This window comes from Glandiceps talaboti, chromosome 11 (genome assembly GCF_964340395.1).
Source record: "Glandiceps talaboti chromosome 11, keGlaTala1.1, whole genome shotgun sequence".
Classification (NCBI taxonomy): Eukaryota; Metazoa; Hemichordata; class Enteropneusta; family Spengelidae; genus Glandiceps; species Glandiceps talaboti.
The window spans coordinates 9,010,030-9,033,592 of NC_135559.1; the positions used below are offsets into that span (position 1 = coordinate 9,010,030).

Genomic DNA, 23,563 nt, shown 5'->3' on the forward strand with positions numbered 1-23,563 from the left:
TTCAATTCAATTCAATTCAATTCAATTCAATTCAATTCAATTCAATTCAATATTGAATTTGAAGTGTGCATTCTTGAGATATTATTATTATACCATTAATTATGTAAATTTCTCGTTAATATTCTTGGGATGTTTACCGAAACCTAATCAGTTCTTGTCACTACCCTACAGAACACATGCAATAAATTTCGTTTGAATTGAGCCAGTCGTGTTTTAGAAAATGGTGATAAAGTCGCACCACTTTAGACGACATTTCCTGACGAGAAACTATTATTTTTCTTTTTGTGGCCAATCGAAAATATGCCAATAACTTATTAAAACTAAAAGCTACATTAGTATTATTTTCAGGACAGGTGCGCTTTGGTATCGCAAATGTGTGTACCAAGTTATAATGAATTTGAAGCGTGCATTCTTGAGATATAGCCTAATTACCGAAAATCATTAATTACGTAAATTGCTCATTAATATTCACGGGATTTTTACCAAAACCTAATCAAGTCTTGCCATTACCCTACGGAATACGTCTTCAAAATTTCGTTTGAATTGAGCAAGCCGTTATGGAGAAAACGATGACACAGACAGACAGACAGACAGACACACACACAGACAGACACACACACACAGACTTCCACCCATAAATATATCTCTTCCTTATGGAAGAAAAAACCACTGGGCAGATCGGTCTGAAATTTGGTGAAGATGTTGATAGGTGTGTACACAAAGGATTGTTCATGATACGGTGATGCCATAGGTGATATACAAATGAGGAATAAAAATGTGACTTTTGGGCAAAAAATCTTTAATTCCAAATGTACTCCGCTTACATCTTAGGATGTACAGATCAAGAGATAGTAATTACATGATGATTCCATGAGTGATATGCAAATTTGAGCTAAAAATATGATAGATTATTCCACATAGGCAGATTACAATGTACTACTCTTGCATACAGGCAGAACTTTGATAGTTTTACTGATCTCATTATCATTAAAATAATTATGGGGTACTTAACATATTGTAACAAGTGCATGTCAGTATCAATTGAATTAGTCTCTCCCTTTGGTTGCTTGGCAACATTCTCTAAGTTCACTGAGCCAAATGTTGATTCAAGGTAAAATTCATGTCTGTTTGTTTGTCTGTCTTTCTGTCTTGTGAATGATGCAAGTGATTTTGGTATTGAACTTTAAATCTCAAACTACTAGGGATGAATTCGGTTACGATTCTAAAGAGGCTTAGTCTACAAATTGTGGGTTTGTCATACTTAGATAAGTTGCCCTAGCAACACATGACCACACCCTTATCAACAGTCAAATGACAGGCTTATTGCAAATACAACAGGGATGGGTAGGCAAGTGCATAAACATTAAAAAGAAATATGCAAATGTACTTAGCAACAACACCACGCCCATAGCAACAAGTAAATGATGACATATAATGGCAATATAACACCAGTGAAGTAAAGGAAAATGAATAAACATTCCAAAAATATATGCAGGTATACCTGGCAACAAGACCACGCTCATAGCAACAGTTAAACGCTGGCGTAAATTGCAGATATAACACCATAGATGGGTAGGCATGGGTTCAAAAAATGTATGGAAGTATGCCTAGCAACAAGACCACATTATCATAATAGGAAATTACAGTTTACTCTCAACAGTTGTGCTAGCCATTGGCACTTTTATTACAAATTGGTTCTTGGGATCATATTTTAGAAAATGGGATAAGGGGGTGGAGGGTCTTATTTTACTTTGACTCATTGTATTGTCTAACTTTCCATTATTTTGTGATTTTAGCATTCCACATTCCACTGCTGCCACCAGTTCTAGACATCATCTGCCACATCGGTTAGGGTAAGGATTAGGGCTAGGTTTAGGGTTACTAAGGGACTGGCCATTTTCTTTGGTGGGGGAGGGGCGGTGGATTATTCCATAGGGAGCATTTCTTACCCTCTAGATATGACCGGTTTGACTTGAATACATTACCCCTACCTCTATGAAAACAACACTATAGAGCATAAATTGATAAATTTGTAGTATCATGATTCATGTGATGTTTTTAGATATGATAATTGGTTCAAATATAATATAGTGTAAGGCTTATACTTCTGATTGCATGTGAGTACATATCTTTAATAAAATATGGTATGGTTCATAATCCAAATCTCATCATCTCGTCTGCATGAATTTTAAAAACACGAACTGAAAGAAAGTCTTACTTTTCAACATCTTTCTTCTAGATTCACTAAAATAGACACAAACTAAAACTATTCAATGGACTTAATAGGGAACTTGCAAACCTGCCATCTTGAATGTTGCCTCATGGGAAATATGATAATAAATATCAGCCGATCATTATTGTGTTAAATAGTTTGTAACCACGTCTAATCAATTCATGGTTACCCTGACCTTTATACGTTTATTCTATTGATAGCTCCAGATTAAGTATTACGATAACCACAGATAATCCCACAGTCCTTTGCATCTGAGCATGCTCAGTCTGGCATGCAAGTTCCCTATTACACTCACATTAAGATGGCATTTCTAATGATCTGGAAGTCTCGAGGATAGAAAGACATCTTTTAATAATTCACGGAATCTACCAGTTGACACGTTAGCTCAGCTGGTTAGAGCACTCTGACTAGTGTTTAGGGGGACGTGGGTCCAATTCCTACATGTGTCACTTTTCTTTCCTCATTTATAACAAATTCATAAGATCTAGAAGTGTTTACTTTTGCGACTTCTAGTGTTTACACTATCTTAATTACAGGGTTGTTATCTTTACACAACTCAAACACCACTATCACCCACTTGTGTAATCTACTACACCAAACAGCAACAACACTTTTAGCTTGTGTATATCTTAATAAACTGAAAGCTTGCTTTCCACTGTTGTAACAACACTTTCAGCTTGTGTCTATCTTAGTGAAATGAAACATGGATTGCTACTGTAATATACGCATTTCCTTGATCTAGAACAAGTGTTCACTATTTCTTCAACTCCATTCATTCTCGCAAACAAGAACTGATATTTTTTCCGCAACACTGCGAAATATCAAGTTACGTCTTAGATGGTTGCTGAAGTGTCTTACATAGTGGCATAAGAAAGGCAGTGATTTATGAAAATGAACTTCTCTATCTATGAAAGAGGGTGACATTTCGCTGAACAGTCGTAAAAGGGAGATGAAATGGTAGAAAGGTATTTTCACAAACTTTGGGTTCTAGAAAGCCATTTAATGATTTATTTTCACGTGAATTGTGTGTGATCACCAAACAACACCAAATTGAAACTCTATTTCACCTTCATTGCTCTATTAACAGTGATCCACTGTTGCCTAATGGGATTTAGCAGACATACATATGTATTAGATGGGCAATGAATATTCATGACTCCTTAGGGCTTACTACCTTCAGCTATAATAGTCATGAATATTCATTGTTCATTTTAAAGTTGCATGATAAACCTGATTAAAAGAGATTTGCTTTGAACTGAAATTTCTGTACAAAACTCAGGTCTACAAAATAGAAAACTACAATACAATATACTAACATCAACTCAGTTCAATATAAAAATAGTACTGTTAGCGCTTGGACACTCTTTGCAATGAAATTAGACTTTATCCCCATCTACACGGCACTAAAAATCCTACCTGAGGTAGGATTCAGGATAGTTTGAAGCCTGTGTAGACGCAAACGTGTCAGGAGGGAACGCATGACATCTACGCTGTAACCTTCCTACGTGTAGACACAAATCTATCTAGGACTTGGGACTGCCTCAGGTAGGACGACCTACGTGTAGATGGGGCTACTGTTAACAGCCATTGACAGCCATCTTTATTCGTCTGTTTAGTTTTATACACATTGACAGCCTTCTTTACTTTGTTGTTTGGACAATATTATGTCATTGGTAGCCATCTTTGTTGTGTCTGTTTAGTTGTTTAGACACTGACAGTTATCTTTGTTTTGTCGAACCTAGTTACGCACACATTGACAGCCATCTTTGTTTTGTCCATCTAGTTACACCCACATTGACAACAATCTTTGTTTTGTCCGTCTAGTTATGCACATTATTGACAGTCATCTTTGCTTTGTCTGGTGAGCTGAGCACAAATTGACAGTTATCTTTGTTTTGTCGAACCTAGTTACGCACACATTGACAGTTATCTTTGTGTTGTCCATCTAGTTATGCATACATTGACAGTTATCTTTGTTTTGTCCATCTAGTTATGCATACATTGACAGCAATCTTTGTTCTGTCTGTTTAGATGTGTAGATGTAAACTGCAGCCATCTTTGCTTTGTCCATCTCGTTATGCATACATTGACAGCCATCTTTGTTTTGTTTATCTCGTTATGCATACATTGACAGCCATCTTTGTTTTGTTTATCTCGTTATGCATACATTGACAGCCATCTTTGTTTTGTTTATCTCGTTATGCACACATTGACAGCCATCTTTGTTTTGTTTATCTCGTTATGCACACATTGACAGCCATCTTTGTTTTGTCCATCTAGTTATGCACACATTGACAGCCATCTTTGTTTTGTTTATCTCGTTATGCATACATTGTCAGCCATCTTAGTTTTGTCCATCTAGTTATGCATACATTGACAACAATCTTTGTTTTGTCCATCTAGTTATGCATACATTGACAGCCATGTTTGTTCTGTCTATCTAATTTTAAACTCAGGCACTAATTCATTTATCTATTTAACATGAATTAGAACCATGGGCATTAGCCGGGACTTCTTCACTTTGAACAGTTGTCATTTTACCTTCTTCAACACTGACTGTTATATCACTCTGACTACCAGTAAATGCAGACTGCTGGCTCTCCACTGACTCACTTCTAGCATGGGCTAATGGATTCCATGGCTTATCATCTGTTGGCGAGCCACTATATCCACTTTCTCCAGACGTGCTAAACTGTCGCCCTAAGAGATTTTGTTCAGAGGAACTATGTGTAATAGTATTTTCAGATAAATCCTTCCTCACATTTGGTCTCCCTTTTGGACTCTTCGGTAACTGAAGCAACAATTTCTTCCAGAACTTTTCCTGACTCGATAAATTACCTTCCTTCCATTTCAGGGATCGAGTGACACCGATCACATGTTTAAGAGATTTCCAATGTTTCATGTCTACTTCACTTGGAAGTTCACGGGCAATGATAATAATTAGATGGTTATGTAGTTTCAATGACCGTTCCAGAGCGACGTTGAACTGAAAGGGACTCCAATTGCTGGTAAGATAGTCAGGGGTCAATACAATGATGCAGCTTCGACTGTCCTCTATAGATTCCACCACGTTATCAGCAATTGCTGCAATGAAATGAAATATGATGCATTACACCACACACAAGCCATTTATAACAAAAAATATGGAATATATACTCTGGTCATTCTACATCACAACAACGCATATTTATGTCACGACAACGGGAGTTTGAAATATGAGTCAAAACGTTCAAAATTACCAGTACTTTCTACGATTGTTTTTGGTATTACTGGCACTGGTGTAAGTATGTTTTTCCTCCAATATTTTCCTTCATTTAAATACTCATGACCTAAGGGTTGTCACTACTTGTCTATCGCAACTGTTGGATGTCGGCAGTTGTAAAGACAAAACAAGAGTAAACGTAACAACATAAGTGACGTTGTCTCATGTGATGTATCTGGAAACTGGAAAAGTGACCATTGAAATTTTTAACTTACCATTGCCTGCTAGGAAATCTCTTTCTTCTACACATAGCTTAAAACCATATTTGTTTTCTAGGTACTTCATTAAAACATATTTGACATAAGGGAAGTCTTTTTCAGAACCACTGTGCGAGATGAATATATCATACTTCTTGTCACCTTCAAGAAACAAACAAATATTAAATATATAGAGGATTTGTTTATCTTCAAAGAAGAGTCCAATCAAATACAAGTGAAAACCAAAGCCAAGTAATGATTAGTTCTTGTACTGCAATCAACGGTTTTAATTACTCACCCGTAGCGTTTTACCTGTTCATATAGACAGGCTTTGTTAAACTGTACTCTTGGTGGCTTTACCGCTATGTAGACAGTTTAAGTTTGTTTACCTGAACAGGTGAAATGTTACTTGTTTCTAATAGGGAACTTGCAATCCAGACTGAGCATGCTCAGATGCAAAGGACTATGGGATTATCTGTGGTTATCGTAATACCTAATCAGGAGCTACTGATAAAATTAACCTTCTACAACGGTCAGGGTAACTATGAATTGACTATTTGTGGTTACAAACCATGTCTCAGCATTGGTTACATTGCTAATTGACTAGTATTTATAATCACATTTAACATGATGCAACATTCAACATGGCGGGTTTGCAAGTTCCCTATTAGGACACATGGTTGTGACACAAGAACTAATTATTGTTACATAAGTATGTACCAGAGATTACTTAAGCTTACACTGGTGTGTGTGCATACTAGTGGTATTTTCACTGCAGTGCAATACCAAAAACATTATTGCATAGCTGCATATAATGATATGCAAATGAGGGGGTGATCTTTCGCTATACATGGATTTTTATGGATATTTGCCATTTCAGATAAACATATATTGTTAAGCTCGTGAAAGTACAAGCGCAGAGAAAATTGCAAGCATTCGGGGGGGGGGGGGGGGGGGGGGGGGTCAGTTACATAAAGTCCAAATATGACAACCATATATTTATCATTTAGGACACTAATTAATGCACTGTTTACATCATTTTAACAGTTCGAGGTTTACTAATTTGCAAGAATAACTCTTGATTCATGATTTCTCAATGCGCTACTACATGGGGTGAAGAGCTGATTAGATACGACAGGTAGATCTAGAGTAATTTTAAATTAATAAGGACAACCCAAACCTGTTTTTGACACAAGCATGCAGGTTTTAGTCCTCTATACAGAAATAGTCAAAATTCATGTTTTTAACCAAAAATCAAGTCATTAAAGTCATACCAGTATTCATCATTCTTACAATTATTTTTAAACTGACCAATGTTTTTTACAGGATAGCTCGGTCAAATTCCATGGAATTTTCCTTCCTTAATGCTATCCTTTCCTGTTTCTGGAAAAACAACGATTGAAAAATCCACCTATTTCAAACAACATAGGTCATTGGTACTGATCAAACTTAAATTATGGAGAGTTTCCCTTGTCAGCAAACCTTGACCTAGTTGTCAGATAACCATCTTTCTTATCTACATACCTAAACCTTGTTGGACTTCCTCTATTATCTATTTAAATAGAATTCAACTTCTGTTTCTGGAAAATTCAGTACATTTCAGGAAATACTTGTGAAGGAAATACCACAGCCATTTATACATCCTTGGCTCCCATGGGAGTAAACAATCCATTTGTAGCTTCTGTAAGTGTATGTTATTGTTGATTCCTACAAAACTCTGTCCTATCAGGTCCCCAGCTAGGTTGACTGGGATATAGTCATGTTTAAAGCTTGCTCAAGGACTGCAATGGCCATTCACAAACAAAGTGATAGTGGCGAGGTTTGAGCCAGAAACTTGTAGAACTCAAGTCGTTAAAGTGGCCATATGTATGAGGATTTGGCATTTATTTTAGATTTTGAAATTATAAAACAATTTTATCGTGGCTTCCTACTTAAAAATTTAATGTGAAACAACATTGACTAAGTCTTTGTCTGCAACTCAATTTTCCAAATGCTAAAAATGTATAAAAGGTTGTTATATTGTACAGACACAGAGAACACTGCAAGTGCAGCACTGGTGTTAATACCCTCAAGTACACCACTCATGCACTCACTTGATGTCATGGGGTTCTGTCATAAACTGTACTAGCTGTAACTGGAGTAATGTCTTTTTTTAAATCAAACAAACAAACAAACAAACACACAACAGAAAAAGTTGGCTTTCACAATCTTATCTCAACTCAGCATGCACTACTTATTTCTATACTGTAGACAATCAAGGGAAGTTTTTCTCCATTCTCTGGCTGTATCATTGGAATACTAATCTTTAACCACATTGAGAGTGAAACCAAACCAAAACAAAGTACATATTGAGTCATTGTAATTTTCAATAAATCACATTTCAGTAACTCTAAGTTACCTGCAAAATTTTAAAGTAAACCTCTTTCAATTTTCATAAATTAAATTGCCAAAGCCAAATTAAACATCTCTCAATTGTCATCAAATTATTTGCCAAAGCAAAATTAAACATCTCTCAATTGTCATCAAATCAATTGCCAAAGCCAAATTAAACATCTCGCAATTGTCATCAAATCAATTGCCAAAGCAAAATTTCCACACTTCCTACTTTCAACAGTACATTGACTGACATCCTGAACTCGAGTACACGAACAACTGAATACCCGACAGAGATTCCATTGAATTTCCTATTCAAATTCTTCCTCTTTGAATTTCCATAGAATTTCCCTTCTACTTTCTACATTTTACAAAGAGTACATGACATTTGACCTCTTACACAATTCAAGGGAGCATTCTTTTGAAAGTTTTAGTGAGAGTTTTTACAAATGCAAATTTCTTTTGATCATGGCAACATGTTAGTTGTATTGACAATAAGGCCAAAAAAATCTGTTTCTGGTCAGAACAGTTTGTCTAAAATGGTGCGACAAATCAATTTTTTTTCCTTTTCAATTCTCAACAAACCTGTCACTCAGTCTACTATTTCAGTCAGTAACTGTTCTTTTTATTTACTACTTTAGAGCATTTGTGTATGTGGGGGGGGGGGGGGGGGGCAAGATGTCATTTGCTTATTCATGATTGGCTCTGCAGTTGTCTTCACTGAAGTGGGTAGGTTTATTTTTGTGTTTCCGCTCGGATGTACAGACTGCATGGGGTGGACAAACGCATAAAAAAAGACCAATTTAAGTGATGTGCGCACTTGACCAGAAACAATTCTTGTGTGTTGTTTGCCTAATATTATGTGACAAAAATTCAGCAAACAACATATGCCAAGTCCTTGTTTTGTGTATTCAAGATTTGTGGATGTGTATCAGTGTACCGTTGCAAGTAGCAAGTTGGGAAATTTTACTTTATCAAATGATATAATGAAAACTGAGAGGATAACTTGAAGTTACTGAAATGTGATTTACAGTAAATTACAAAGATTCAATGTATACTTTCTTTTGGTTTGTTTTGGCTCTCAATAAGCTCATTTGTAGCTATAAAATAGCACGTAAAACTGGAAAGTAGGTGTTAATCCTTATGAGGAAGACATATGACATTCAGGTGTCTATGCAAAACAAATTTTGGCAAGAGAAGACATTTTATCAATAGGGATGAAGATATGGCTTTGAGATGAAAAAAGGGAAGTTAGGGTGTTTTGTCACCTGACTGCCACATGACCTATAGACAGCCTATAGTTTCAATGAAAATAATCGAAAGTACAACTATATAGTACGAGGTCATGACCTCATCAAATGCAACATTGTTAATGATTAAGGAAGTACTGAAAGTTTCTATGACGCAAAGAACTAGTGAACACTCTCAGAATTGAAATATATGGGGAGGGGGTTCATTTGATTTATAGCTACCTTCCTGTAGGGCCTAACAAAAAAAATTGTGTGGTTCTGATTACACTCAATTTTAGAATAGGAGGGGTAGGTAGATTTTTTATCTTATTTTTTATATATATATTTTTTTAGGTTATGTTTTTCGTTGTTTTCCATATGGTCTCTGTGTTATTGGTCTCTTCTCATCAGATGTACAGCCATTACAGATTGGAAGAACAGTTTTATATTGTCTTTTTAAGTTGACGTCAGTTCCCGCATCCACTATTACTTGTGAGACTTCACACAATTTTCGCGATTTTATTGAATACATTAAAAAAAAATGTTTAGGGTCAGTTTTGGTGTAAAACTAGGTGGGGTCGGGTAACCAGAACCAAACTATTTTTTGCTTATTAGGCCTAATCTTAATTCACACTTTAAATACGTTTTGGCTCGCAATGTGCTGAAAGTTTTGGTATTCCAATGATACAGCCTGAGAGTGGAGCAAAACTTCATTACAATTGTCTACAGTATAAAGATGAAGTTTTCAGTAGTGTATGCCAATTTTAGATAAGATAGTAAATTCCAACTTTTATCCATACACTGTCATATTAGCCTGTCAGACCAGCCATTGAGGGCAGTCTAATCACCCTTTCTAAGGGCAGGCTAATAAGCCCAGACCGATGATGTCATTACAGTTTACAGACACATTTGAACCCTATCAAATCATTGGTAATTCCTATTATGTATGTGGTAATTATTGTTTACTTTCTGAAATCACACCTGATCTGACCCCCCCCCCCCCCCCAATAAAGCAATAAACTCCTTTTCTCTGTTTGGACGTGTTTATGGATTATATCTAACATATGTATCTATACACAACATATTTGATGTTACAAAAAATATTTATTTCAGTCGCAGGAATCTCTGTAATATTACTCTGATAAAAAAATATATTTAAAAAAATTATATAAATACACATCAATTTGTTTAATAATAATACAAGTCAAATGAAAATGTCCAAAAAATGCACTTTTCAACAAAATATTTGAGGTTGACTGAAACTTAAAAAAATTAGGATGACGGTTTTTAAAACTTTTTGCAAATCTCTTTCGGTGTATGGTGACATTTTTTCAAAAACATATATTTAATATATTAATGTTATATATTAATATATATTAGTATTAATTATATACTAGGCCAAGAGAAAAAATTGTTTCTGGTCAGGAGATTTTGTCTAAAATGGTGTGACGATGGTCTTTTTTTTAATTCTCAACAAATTAATCCTGTCACTAAATCTACTATTTATGGCAGTTACTGTTCGTTTTTATTCAGTACTTCAGAGCATGTGTGTATATGGGGCAAATGTCATTTGCTTGTTTTTGATTGGCTCTGCAGTTGTCTTCACTGAAGTAGGGACAGTTATTTTTGTGTTTCCCAATGGATCTGCAGAGTGCATGGGCTGGACAAACACACAAAAAAAAGGGCTGATGCGGGGGGGGGGGGGGGGGGGGTACTTTAAGTGATGCGCACGCTGACCAGAAACAATTCTTTCAGCCTTAATATATATTAAGTTTCCAGAAATGGTGAAAGTCCACTCATGGTGAGCTACTTTTGTTGTGAGTGAGTTTTGGCTATTTGTGGAAATTCAAGTACCAGTTGAGGACTTAGTAAACCAGGAAATGGGACTCGCAAATATAGTAATTAATGATCAAACTGTTATATTAACATAATAAACAATTTATAGTGGAAGTAGCCACGATTTGAGATAGTCATTAAAAAACAAAAAAACAAAAAAACAAAACAAAAATATATTTATATATATATATATATTCTTTTAATTAAGTGTAAATCAATTCATGAACTTACAATGTGTGAAAAATTACCTTTCACCTAAAATTCTTTGTGTTCTAAAATAAACACATCCATTGCATTCAAATTCATGAATCAATAAAAACAAAAGGAGAGTAGATACTCAACAATGGTGGCGCTCTCTCTACATAATGTCCAACCAGGTTGAAGTTGTACTCAAAAATACAATATATTGTATGACTTGGTCATATTTTCTGGAATTTATAAATAAATAGTCAAATTTTATTGTGAAATCATGTTCACTGATAATTAATTAAATTTAATAAGATATAAATTTACAGAAAAAATATTTAAATAACAGTACAATATGATGGAAATGCAGGTATCTATATATCACTATATTAATAATATAATTAATAAAATGGCAAATCACAGTCTTCGTTTGTACACACGTCATGACCCATGGTAGTTACAGCACAGATCCAATCCTTCTGTTACATTGTGGCAAACTCTGTAGTTCAGATACTCAAATATCAGCTTCCTTATACTGCCCTCTTAGTCTGGAATGGGATAACCTTTCTTCTTTCTTGGATAAGCTGTTCTTCATCATTTGATGCCTTGTCTTTTTTTAGCACATTTGTACTTTACACAAAATATGATAACTTTTTTCATTATCACTTTAAAATTGTGCATCATTCCCCAAAAAATAGTGATTTGAAAAGAGTTATCGACCTTACTCCTCATATCTCACACTCCTTTTTTCAAATGAAGGATTAATAAGAGGGAAGGCTGCACAAATCATGACTGTGGAATAAATAGCGCCCTCTTGAGGCCGTGTTACTGGCGTTCCTTCTGAGACAATGTGATGGGGCCACTGACGATCAAATTCTTGTGGTACACAAAAATTTGGTTTTCTCTTATTCTCCCACACACAAGAAAACCCCATTTTTATTATTTTCAAGCACAATAAAAATTGGTTTCTTTCCTTTCACACTGTTATAATAATGTCAACAACTGAAAGGTCATGACTGTTCTAAAAGTTCTACGAAAATATTTATTAATGTTTTTCCTTTTTCGGAAAAAAAAGCTCTCAAAAAATCTCCTTCATGAACTGCAATTACTAACACCTAAGACTAACAGGATGAATTGAACAAACTTTTTCTCTTTTTTGTTGGTTGTGTCTGATATACTTAGTTGTCAACACTAATATGCAAATCTGTGTATTTGGCTACACTGTAATATGCAAATCTGTGTATTTGGCTACACTGTAATATGCAAATCTGTGTATTTGGCTATACTGTAATATGCAAATATGTGTATTTGGCTACACTGTACTATGCAAATCTGTGCATTTTGCTACAATGTAATATGCAAATCTGTGTATTTGGCTACACTGTAATATGCAAATGTGTGTAGTTGGCTACACTGTGATATGCAAATATGTTTTTTGGTACAGTTTGGAAAAAGAGCTAAGTATAGGTTAGAGTTCGATAAGCGAGATCTTCATGGATAAGTTTTGGCAGAGCGATATAGAGCCAAACTTATCCATGGAGATCTTTCTTATCGAACTCTAACTGACGTACTGAGAAGTTAACCATTGGGTTGGTTTGATTATTGATAGTGTTAAAACCTGGGGTTCCATGCAATAGTTTGATATACAACAGTGTTGCAAACATGTATTATTAGTGCATCAATGTGTTGGGGGAGGCGTGGAGCCTTAGGTATTGTTCAACTGCTCTCCGCAAGATGTTTTCTTTTGAAATAGAAAAATATATGTAGCAGTTGAGCTATGATGATTTCCTGGTTGATACAGGGGGGGGGGGGGACGACAAAGGCTGACTTCTTAAATTGCATAGATCTCAGTAAATTGTAATTTTGTCTTACAACCTCTTTCAAAAGGCATAAGAATTGATGCATGTTCTACTTTCTTACTGCGCATAACACAAACACTACACAGCCTACGATTGAAGCAGCTATTAAAATGATATTGAGAAAAGGGATATTTTACAAATTCATGATGACTGGCTTTTTAAACATAAAAGTGCAAATACACTATGTGTGAAAATTTTAATGAAAATTTACAACTCCTATGCGCTTGGAGAAAGCTTGTTTCTAGTATTAAAGTCTAATTAATGTTACACCCTCAAAATACGGTGTCAGCCTTTTGGATTTTTAAAGCCGCATAAACTGTAACTGGAGTATTATTTTTTTCGTTTAAACAACCAACTGAAAATTGTTAAAATACCAATAATTAGACATTTTATGTGTTATTTGGGGTCAATGTTCTCCAGAAGTAATGCAGTATTTGGTTGACATTGTGATCGCTTATTTTAGGGTATGGACCAAAAAACAATTTAATTGGATGTCTTGCTACATCTACAGCTACAGCTACACAAATATGTTTAAAGTGGCCATATGGATGAGAATTTGGTATTTATTTTGGATTTTTATTTGATAAAACAGCTTCACTTTGTTCTTCTACTTGAAAAAATAATGTGAAATAACATACTAGTATACCAAGTCCATGTTCACATCTCAATAAACAGCAAAACACTAAACAATGTGTAAAATGTTTGTTATTGTATGTACAATAACTAAGTTATTACACTTTTTGCATCTTTTTGCAATGTATTGAGTTATGAACATGGACTTGGTATATGTTCTTTCGCTTTATTTTTCCAAGTAGAAAAACTAAATCAAATAAAAATCCAAAATAAATACCAAATTCTCATCCATATGACCACTTTAACCAAAGCTTATTCAACACTTTTCAGGGTGTACAAGGTTAGGAGTGAGCTGTTATATTTAACAAAACAGTTTCAAAACATCGTTTCAGTTGCAGCTTCGAACAGCTTTAAGCATTAACACTTTTGGAGTTGAAAGTATTGTATGAGGTAGGTGAATTTGTAATCATCTCCTCTAAGGAGTTTTTATCATCATTATCAAAGGAGTTGGACGGCAACTTACCAGTGTCTTTCACTTTACGAAAGTTGTACTTGTAGATGAGTTTGATGTCAAGTTTAAATCTACAGTACCCAATAACCAGAAATGGTAACATGAGTATTATAATGCCCAATCCAATGATAAAACTGAGGTACAACCAACTGTTCAGTTCACCATAACCATCGGGATCTGAATAAGAAATGCAAAAATTTGGAAAGAGAAAGAAAATAGAATGAACAAGAAGAATCAATATGTTAACAAATTTGCTTCTGGTGATGCAATTTTTTTTTTGCGGTGTCAAGTTTGTGCACAAATTATGATTATCTGAATACTCTTTTTGCATAAACAGGAAATGACCTTAGTTTGAAAGTGAGGCTCTTGACCTGCTTAGACCTTTGTGCTTGAAATCGAGGCTCTTGACCTCTCAAACCTTTCTGCTTGAAATCGAGAGACTTTTGACCTTTTTAGATATTTCTACTTGAAAGTAAGGTGCTTGACCTTCTGAGACCTTTCTACTTGAAAGTGAGGTTCTCGACCTTCTTAGATCTTTCTACTTGAAAGTGAGACTTATTACCTCGTAAAGTTGCTTGGAGTTCATCATGCAGTACAAATACACACGTTTTCTATAAAGACACTTGATATGACGTAATATTCGACGAGACAAATAATTTCATGAAGTTGAAAAATTCCTACAAAACGCATTTGTATAAAAATAAATTCATATTCCACCTAAATTTGGATCAGAGATAGACTGAAAATGCTCCCACATGAAGGGAAATGTTGTTGATGTGCTTGCTGAGACTTTGAAATGTCTTTCTGTACTATCGTACCTTTGTGTAATCAATATCTGTAGTAAGTTCACTTGAATTCAGTAGAGTCCTGGCTATATATCTCTTATGCAAATTAGCAATTTAATCGATACCATTATATCTTTGCTGTCAATATCTTTAGCAAGTTTCATCAAATTTGGTGCAGCCTTTCTTGGAATAGGCCCTAATTGCCAAAGTTCATTAATTATGCAAATGAGCAATTAATTACCACCACTAAATTTCATGAAGACTTTCATATCTCTGTATGATCAATATCTGTGGCAAGTTTTGTCAAATTTGGTGCAGTCTTTCTTGGTCTAGGCCCTAATTGCTAAAGTTTGTTAATTATGCAAATTAGCAATTAATTGACACCACCAAATTTCATTATATGCCTTTCCCATATCTTGAATGTGTAATAAAATAAGTAGTTGACTTGCTCGCTGGATCTACACTCTTACATAATGGTGTCATTTCCTTCAAGTCCAAAGTCTGCCTCAAGATCAAATAAAACAAGTGAGATACAAAGACTGATTACGGCCAGACTGGGTGCCTACTATTAAAAGGGCTTCACTATGTGTCATTAATTACGCAAATTATCATTAATTATGCAAGCCACTCCCACCTAAAACTAATTGGCGCTAAGTTACAGCCTGACAATGCCACATAGTAAATTGCAGAACATTTGCTTCAGTACTTTTTCAGATATCATTGGAACAAAATTTCTGCACAGACACACAGACAGACAGACAGACAGACAGACAGACATCACCACGACATTACCTTCCATATGGGAGCTAAAAAGGAAAATTTTTGTTGAAACTTTGTTGCAAACTTACCACCATATGTTAGTTTCACTGGTACCTCTACTGATCCAGGCTGATTACTGGCTGTAACCAGATAGGTGGCGTAAGTAGTGGATTTTATATTTGTGATATACAAATAGGTACCCATTGTTTCATTCTTATCCCTGAAATTGCAAAAATAGAAAAATATTCCAATTTCTAAGTATCAAATACAGTATCTGCATATTTTTGTTGAACAAAACAGCAATAAAATTGTGCTATGAAGACCAGTGATAATGTGTCAAGGACATCTACAAATCTCCATATATAGTAATACTAGTACTACCTAATATGGTTAAAGCAATGAGAACGAATGGGTTCATCACAACTCCATATATGGTAATACTACTTAATATGGTTAAAGCAATGAGAACGAATGAGTTCATCACAACTCCATATATGGTAATACTACTTAATATGGTTAAAGCAATGAGAACGAATGAGTTCATCACAACTCCATATATGGTTACAGACACTGAAATGGTAAGATTGATATGAAATGATGGCATGAGTGAAAAAAAATTGTAAGATACTAAAGGGTGTGTATGTGTGTCTGTGTCTGTCTGTCTGTCTGTCTCTGTCTGTCTATTTGTGTGTGTGGCTGTCTGTCTGTATGTATCTGTCTCTCTGTCTGTCTGTCTCTCTGTCTGGTCTTCACCTTCTATACCAACCTGTATAGCATTTCTGTTCCATATGTACTATTATCCAAATCTTCAATCCAATAGTTTCCCGTTTTATTCATTTTAACCCAGTACAGCATACGATCATCACTGCCACCGTAACCAAAGTAGAACTCACAGTAAAATGTAACATTATCACCAGGGAGCCGCATCACATCTTGGCAGTGTGGTGTAGCAGTTTGGAATGGCTTCTCTGTAAACGTCGCAGCTGTATGCAGTGCAGAAAATAAAACTTTCATGAAATAGTTGTGACTAAAACGCATAAATCTCTGTAAACTGTATGTCAAACTTTGTAAATTGCGTAGCTGTCAAAAATATTAAACTCTCATCACAAATATATAACATACTTTCACCTATATAAATTGCCTAACTGTCAATGAAAAACTTTTTAAAGTACATGTATATGTTACACCTGTCTATTGCACTGCCCCTGTGTGACCTATTATCATCAGACATTATGTTAGGTCTAAAAAAAAAAAAAAATTGTGTGGTTCCGATTACACTCAATTTTAGAATTGCTGGGGTACATAGATTTTTTTCTTTTTGAATTTTTTTTTCATGTGTGAGTGTTTAGTTATATTTTTCCTTGTTTTCCATATAGTCTCTGTGTTGTCGGTTTCTTCTCATCAGATGTACAGCCGTTACAGATTAGAAGAACAGTTTTATTTTGTCTTTTAAAGTTTATGTCAGTTTCCGCATCTGCTATTTCTCACGAGACTTCACAATTTTTGCGATTTTTATTTAATTTTTTCTAAATACGTAAAAAAAAGTTAGGGTCGGCAGTGAAAAACTAGGTGGGGTCGGTTAACCGGAACCAAACAATTTTTTCTAGGCCTCAGATTGAAAGCAACATATACATATTAAAACCTTACGCTTGACTAAGAGTTCCTTGGTATGAGAAATATTGTGGGTTCCATTGGTACCAACACATGTATAATAACCACTGTTTCTATCTAGTAGATATAGGAAGGTTAGTGTTTGGTTGCCATTATCGTGCTCCATAAACGTCTCATCTGGATCATTTCCTTTCCATGGATATGGCTTGTTATCCTTGTACCACATCATATGGGAATACCCTTTGACACAGCAATGCAGTGATTTGAACTGTTGCTGTGTACCAAACTCTATATCAGCCATATCGGGATTAGTGAAATGTAGAATATCATCTAGTAGTAGCAATGTAAAACAAACAAAAATTAGCATTATTATACCAGACACAAGTTTAATCATCTTTGAACATAAAATATGGACTATATAGCCTGGTCATTCTGTGTCATAACAACCCATGTCTACGTCACTTGTTCTGCGGTACTCGAAATAAGGTCAAAACATTCCAGATTGACATCACATTTCCAATTTTTCATAAATTATGCCTGAGGTAGTATAAATGAACCCTATAAATCTTATTTATGTCATTGATGACAGCCTAGGACTATAACCATCACCATCACAACCACGACAATCACCACAACCACCACCCCAGTACCACCATCCCCATACCACAATCCCCACCATCAACCACTACAAACAATCATGCCACCATTTATTATTATTATTATTATTAAACTTTATTTCGGGAAAGAAAAGAATGCAAACATGCTCATAAACATCCCATAGATAAAAACTACACATAAAAAAACGGCAATTTAAAACAAGTAAGACTTTAAAAAGACAACCTGACAAATACACACATGAACAAATAAAAGCATTTAAAAATACAACAAATCTCTATACAGTTTATGAATCCCAGAATAGAGGGTTGTATCGGAATTTTAGCACTGCTGCAATTAAACTATTTTGACTGTTTTCGATACGTTTAAAAAAGTTGTACATCAATTTACGTCTTAGCGCCGCAAAAGTGGGGACTGTGTGCTGCACAAACATACAACTGGCACTGCAGTCACGTGAGTAGCCCATCAGAATGCGAAACGCATTGTTGTAACCAACTCTAAGGTTGTTAATGCATTTCTTGTTGTACAATGACCACAGCTGTGAGCAGTACATATTCGAACAAAAAGTTCTAAATAATGTAGCCTTAACCTCAATTGTACAGTGTGGAAACTTATCACTATCACAATCAACTAACCATCGTAAAAGCACAACCACCATAACTAACCAAATGTTCGTCACAAAAATGCAAACATTTTACTTTCACTTTGACAAAAACTTACCTTTGCCATGATTGTTAAACCTCTCACAGAAATTCTTTCCATGAACCAAGGATATAGACAGGAAGATTACAAGCAAGAAGTATTGAAGTGACTTCATGGTGTGTCTAAGTTACTATAATGAAACCAAAAGATAATCATTTTCATTTATAATGTACATACATGCCTGTACAAGACAGGGGAAAACCCATTGATTCCGTCAGCATATTTTATAGCAACAATGTATTGACCTTTGACCCTCTTCAGACTCACCTTTGACCCCTCCTTGCTTGACATAATGTAAATATTTTCAGGGATTACACCATGTTTTCCTTTTGTTCTTTGTGTACTTTGATGAGTCATCATTTGGGTAATACCAGTGTAGAAATCAAGACCAATTACTATAAATAGCCATGATATCATTGAGAATGTTGACAACAAATGTAAAGTGTGTTTTCATTGGTGAACAAAAAAATATGGCAGGTATCATTGTGTAACTTCCTCAAGTGACCTTCCAAACTAAGAGAAATCTTTTTTTGGCAAAAAATTTTTTTAAAAAAATAGTTTCTGGTTAGCACGTGCATCATTTATAAAGTACCCTCACATCAGTCTTTTTTTGTGTTTTTGTCTAGCCCATACAGTCTGCAGATATGAGGAGAAACACAAAAAATAACTGCAGAGCCAATCATGAACAAGCAAATGACATCTGCCCCCACATACACACTTGTTGTACACTACTACATCAAAAGAACAGTAACTGCCATAAATAGTAGACTGACTGACAGATTTGTTGAGAAAAATTTTTTAAAAATTAAAAAAATTGTGTCGTCACACCATTTTAGACAAACTGTGCTGAACAGAAACAATTCTTCTTTTTGTGTTGGCCTTACCTTTGCAAGCAAAGAAATTTATGCAGAATGGGTTTTATGGTGACATATTCCAAACAGGGGAACAAAAGCTTTGGCATGGTTTGAAATCACGCACGTTAGGCCTGAGATGTCCCAAAGGACAATGACAAATACATCCCTGGGTTAAACTAATATAAAACGAGACTTGTTCATCAACACAGAAAAGCTTTCACACAGTTTATTTCTCATCAGTCATCCTATTTCAGCTGACATTTTGAGTAGGCCAGTGTTGAGTGCCTTTCTAGTCTGTAAGATACGACATTCCAGGCTGCTACTCACGTCTGTACTACTAGTCTGTAAGATATGACATTCATGCCACCATACGCTATCAGCTACCACTCATGTCTGGATGTACTACATGTAGGCTGTAAGATATGACATTCATGCCATGCTATCAGCTACCACTCACATCTGTACTACTAGTCTGTAAGATATGACATTCATACCACACTATCAGCTACCACTCACATCTGTACTACTAGTCTGTAAGATATGACATTCATACCACACTATCAGCTATCACTCCCATCTGTACTACTAGTCTGTAAGATATGACATTCATACCACACTATCAGCTACCACTGTAATGAGCAGAGCACCCAACCTCATCAAACTACATGTAATCTACTCCATTGCTACTGAAACTCCAAAGACTGATAACAGAAAACATGATAGTTGATAACATATGTCACCTTATTTGTGACCTTATTACTGAGATGAAATTCATGTACTGCTAGATTGACTTGTACCTACACAGCAGTAAATATGCTGGGATTAAGTTCCTGCATGCTACTGGAATTTATGATCAATGCATTTTAAAGTTACCAAGGCAAGAATTATTTGATAGTGTAGTTTTATTCACTTCCTTCTATGTAGATCAATTTTTTGCAATTGTAGCATATTTTATTCATTTTGAAAAAAAAAATTATCACCATATTTTGTACTGATTTGGCCCTTAATAAAGACTGTATACAGCTCAAACGCCAGATTTGTTTCAATACCTGTCGGTTAGTATCATACTATTTTAGAGGCTATCTGTGGCTTTAATGCTCTTCATGTTTAGCTAAATGAGGTACTTGTACTGAGGTGAAATTTCAAATTCACAAATCAGCCACCCACACAGTCATTAATGACTAACATCATGTCTTTGTTAATCAATCACAGAATTCTACCCTATAATAAGTTAGTGTTTATTGGGGGGGGGGGGGGGGGGGGCGCAGGTACTTCATTTCCAATATGGCATACTGGACAGATCAGGACACTACATTGATTACATCAGTCTAACAGTTGGGAGTGTACCCATTTTGCATGAACAACCTTGGTTCATGATTTCTCATTGACTTAGATGGGGTGAAGAGAAAGCTTGAGATTTGAAGCCACAGTTAGCCTCTAGACTACATTCATACAATTTGATTCCATACTACGTGTAAGGTTTACTGTACATACATAATGAAAAAGCAAGTAACTTTCAGAACTTTCACTTGACAATTGAGTGCCAAATAATTATCAATCATATAACAGTCAAGTCAGAAGTAGTAGCTAGTCTGGATGCCAACATGGTTGCTAACTAAACCATGCCTGATCAAAGTCCCTCAATCAGCATAAAAAGTTGTTCATCCAATCAGTGAACCCCAACTGTTATAGTGAGTAAACAGTGTATAAGTAGCATCCTGAGCAATATACCATATTTGGATATTACATAACTGCCCCAATAAACACTAACTTTAAGAGGGACTGTGTTATTGCATTTTATCAGTATATTAGTATGAAACAAAGACATGATGTTAAAGACTGTGTGGGTGGCTGTGGTTGAATTTTAAATTGCATCCCCTGCATCTCAGGACTTCTAGAGTAAGGACTTTAACTATACTGTGAGTGGAGATCAGAGTGTGGAGATGTAAATGGTAACGATACTGTATAGGAACTAGACTATCTATAGCCAATTGGACTAGAAGAATATTTGTGTAAATGTCTCCCTCTATTAACTCACATACTTGTCCTTGTGTTTCTCTTCACCAAGCCAAGGCTATAACCTAGGAAACTCAGAAATCTGTTCTGAATTTTAAATAACCATCAACAGCGCTGATAAAGTGAAAGTGGGTGTCATATTGACTCAGGCACTACGACCGCGCTTTTACTTTTTCTTCTAATAATCAATTTAAAGTTTCTCTGTCCATGGAGGTATAATGCCTCCATGCTCTGTCCTTCATGCGGTCATCGCTAAGAACCGCAATTGCTGTACTCTCCCTCTCTCTTTTTCTCTCTCAAGCGACAAATATATCTGACACCGTACTCAAGTCAGAGCCTCTGACATACAGTAGTGAAAAGACATTGAAAAACAAATATATATTCAATACACTTGTACTAAAATCTATTCAGTTTCCTGTTGCAGAGTGGGAGGAATGGTATGAATACCACGCTAACCTTCTTTCAATGGGTGTAACTTACTATTGCAAGCTAGGGTCCCACAAATCCGTGTCTCACACAGACCTGTTCAGACTTTGATCCCGGATTCGTTCAGAGTTGAAACACGTGAAAACTGAAATCGGTCTAAGTCGATTAAAACATTCGCGATTGTTGAAATTCGAAGTACAGAGAAACGGGGAAATAAACCAAAATGTAGAGACAGTACTTACGTCTTATCAGTAGTCACAACGTCACCCACGAAGATTTGCCACTCCTCGTCTCCTTTGAACATACGGTCTGACCAAAAATATGTTTGACAAGTGTTACTCAGCCTTCCAAGAGAACCGGAAGTGAACCGGAAATGTACGTAGTCTGTTCCATTTATAGGTGGTGGAAAGAGGGGGGAGGGGGAATAAGACTGCTATTAAATTCCCGTGACAATCGATACATTTACTAAAAGAAAAACTTTGAAATCTTAAATCACCTCCTACGGTCTAAAAATATTCAACCCTTGTACCTCAGAAATATTGATTCAACAGACCATCTCATTTTTTAAACTAAGCTCCTATTATCATGATTATTAAAAGTTCTATATGGATTTTACTGAACAACTTTCGTTTTTGTTCCCCCAATGGCCAAGCGCAACATAAGGGGTGAGATCAATTCTTCAATTGATGTCGGATAAAAAAAACTAAATTCTTTTCGTTTGGCGGGGAGGGGGGAGGGGGTGACCCATTTTAGTTCTTATCCGACAAAATCGATTTTTCTGTATGTTTTGCACCCCAACTGAAATAGAAATATTCCGGAAAAAAATGTTCAATCGCGAAATGTAAGAATTTTCGCTCCGCGTAAATACATGGCACTGAAGAATGTATTTGCATGCTACGTCTCATATGGCAAGCCCAGTAGGCCAAAAAGAAAATTTTGAATTGCAATTTTATTTTCCCAAAAATGTTTTATACTAGTTGTACAATTTTATTTTATATGTCGACTTTTTTATATCAATTCTACGATTTTTTTGTATATTTCTACCCTTTTTATATATCTTTTCACTTTTTGAATATATTTTGGTCTTATGATATATTTCAAATTTTTATTTTTATTTCGATTTTTATTTTAATAATTTTTATATCTTTATTTTAGTTTGTGTGGCGATTGTACATCTTTGGATTGGGTGTTTATTTCGTATTTTCAATCTATAAAACAACTTTATCATGGATTCTAGACTGTAAGATACGTCGTGACGTTTCGCCCTCACCGGCCTCCTCTCACACGTGTTAGGGGTTGGCCGATGGTTGAGGGCGCCCCGTCACGGCGTACATTACAGACAACATGGATTCCTACTTGAAAAAGTATCACTCACGGTTAATACTGTTCTGAGCTGAAGACAGGAATTGCAAAGAAGATAAGCTTCAGTAGGGTTGTTGTATGGAGTTGTTTTTATCGACTGTCTGTACCCTTATACCCTTTCGTTGCTGACATAGATGTTATTTTCCACTGGAATATTTTTCTTCATTCAGCCAT

The 23,563-nt window shown here is 35.4% G+C and overlaps 1 protein-coding gene across 3 annotated transcripts; it reads right to left on the reverse strand.

Moving 5' to 3' along the window:
* Positions 1–116: 116 nt before the first annotated feature.
* LOC144442837 (X-linked interleukin-1 receptor accessory protein-like 2) lies at positions 117–22,366 on the reverse strand. Of its 3 annotated transcripts, XR_013481659.1 has the most exons (9): positions 22,270–22,366; positions 18,750–18,861; positions 17,451–17,744; positions 16,570–16,786; positions 15,893–16,023; positions 14,272–14,436; positions 5,711–5,854; positions 3,789–5,317; positions 117–3,645 (listed from the first exon to the last, which is right to left on the reverse strand). XR_013481659.1 is itself a non-coding variant. In XM_078132216.1 (8 exons), exons 2-8 carry the CDS (start codon positions 18,844–18,846, stop codon positions 4,710–4,712), a joined length of 1,656 nt encoding a protein of 551 aa, XP_077988342.1. In that variant the 5' UTR covers positions 18,847–18,861; positions 22,270–22,366; the 3' UTR covers positions 117–4,709. The 3 variants fall into 3 exon arrangements, 2 of the variants coding, with proteins under 2 accessions (XP_077988342.1, XP_077988343.1); XM_078132216.1 differs by having other exon boundaries at positions 117–5,317; XM_078132217.1 differs by lacking the exon at positions 22,270–22,366 and adding an exon at positions 22,082–22,223 and having other exon boundaries at positions 117–5,317.
* Positions 22,367–23,563: the final 1,197 nt, after the last annotated feature.

Excerpts from the sequence above, each read along its gene's own strand:
- LOC144442837 (XM_078132216.1), bottom strand. The coding sequence starts at position 18,846 with ATGAAGTCACTTCAATACTTCTTGCTTGTAATCTTCCTGTCTATATCC. Across the intron at positions 17,745-18,749 it reads GTTTAACAATCATGGCAAAG|ATGATATTCTACATTTCACT; the intron begins GTAAGTTTTTGT and ends TGCTACTACTAG. Across the intron at positions 16,787-17,450 it reads CAAGGAACTCTTAGTCAAGC|CTGCGACGTTTACAGAGAAG; the intron begins GTAAGGTTTTAA and ends CACTGCATACAG.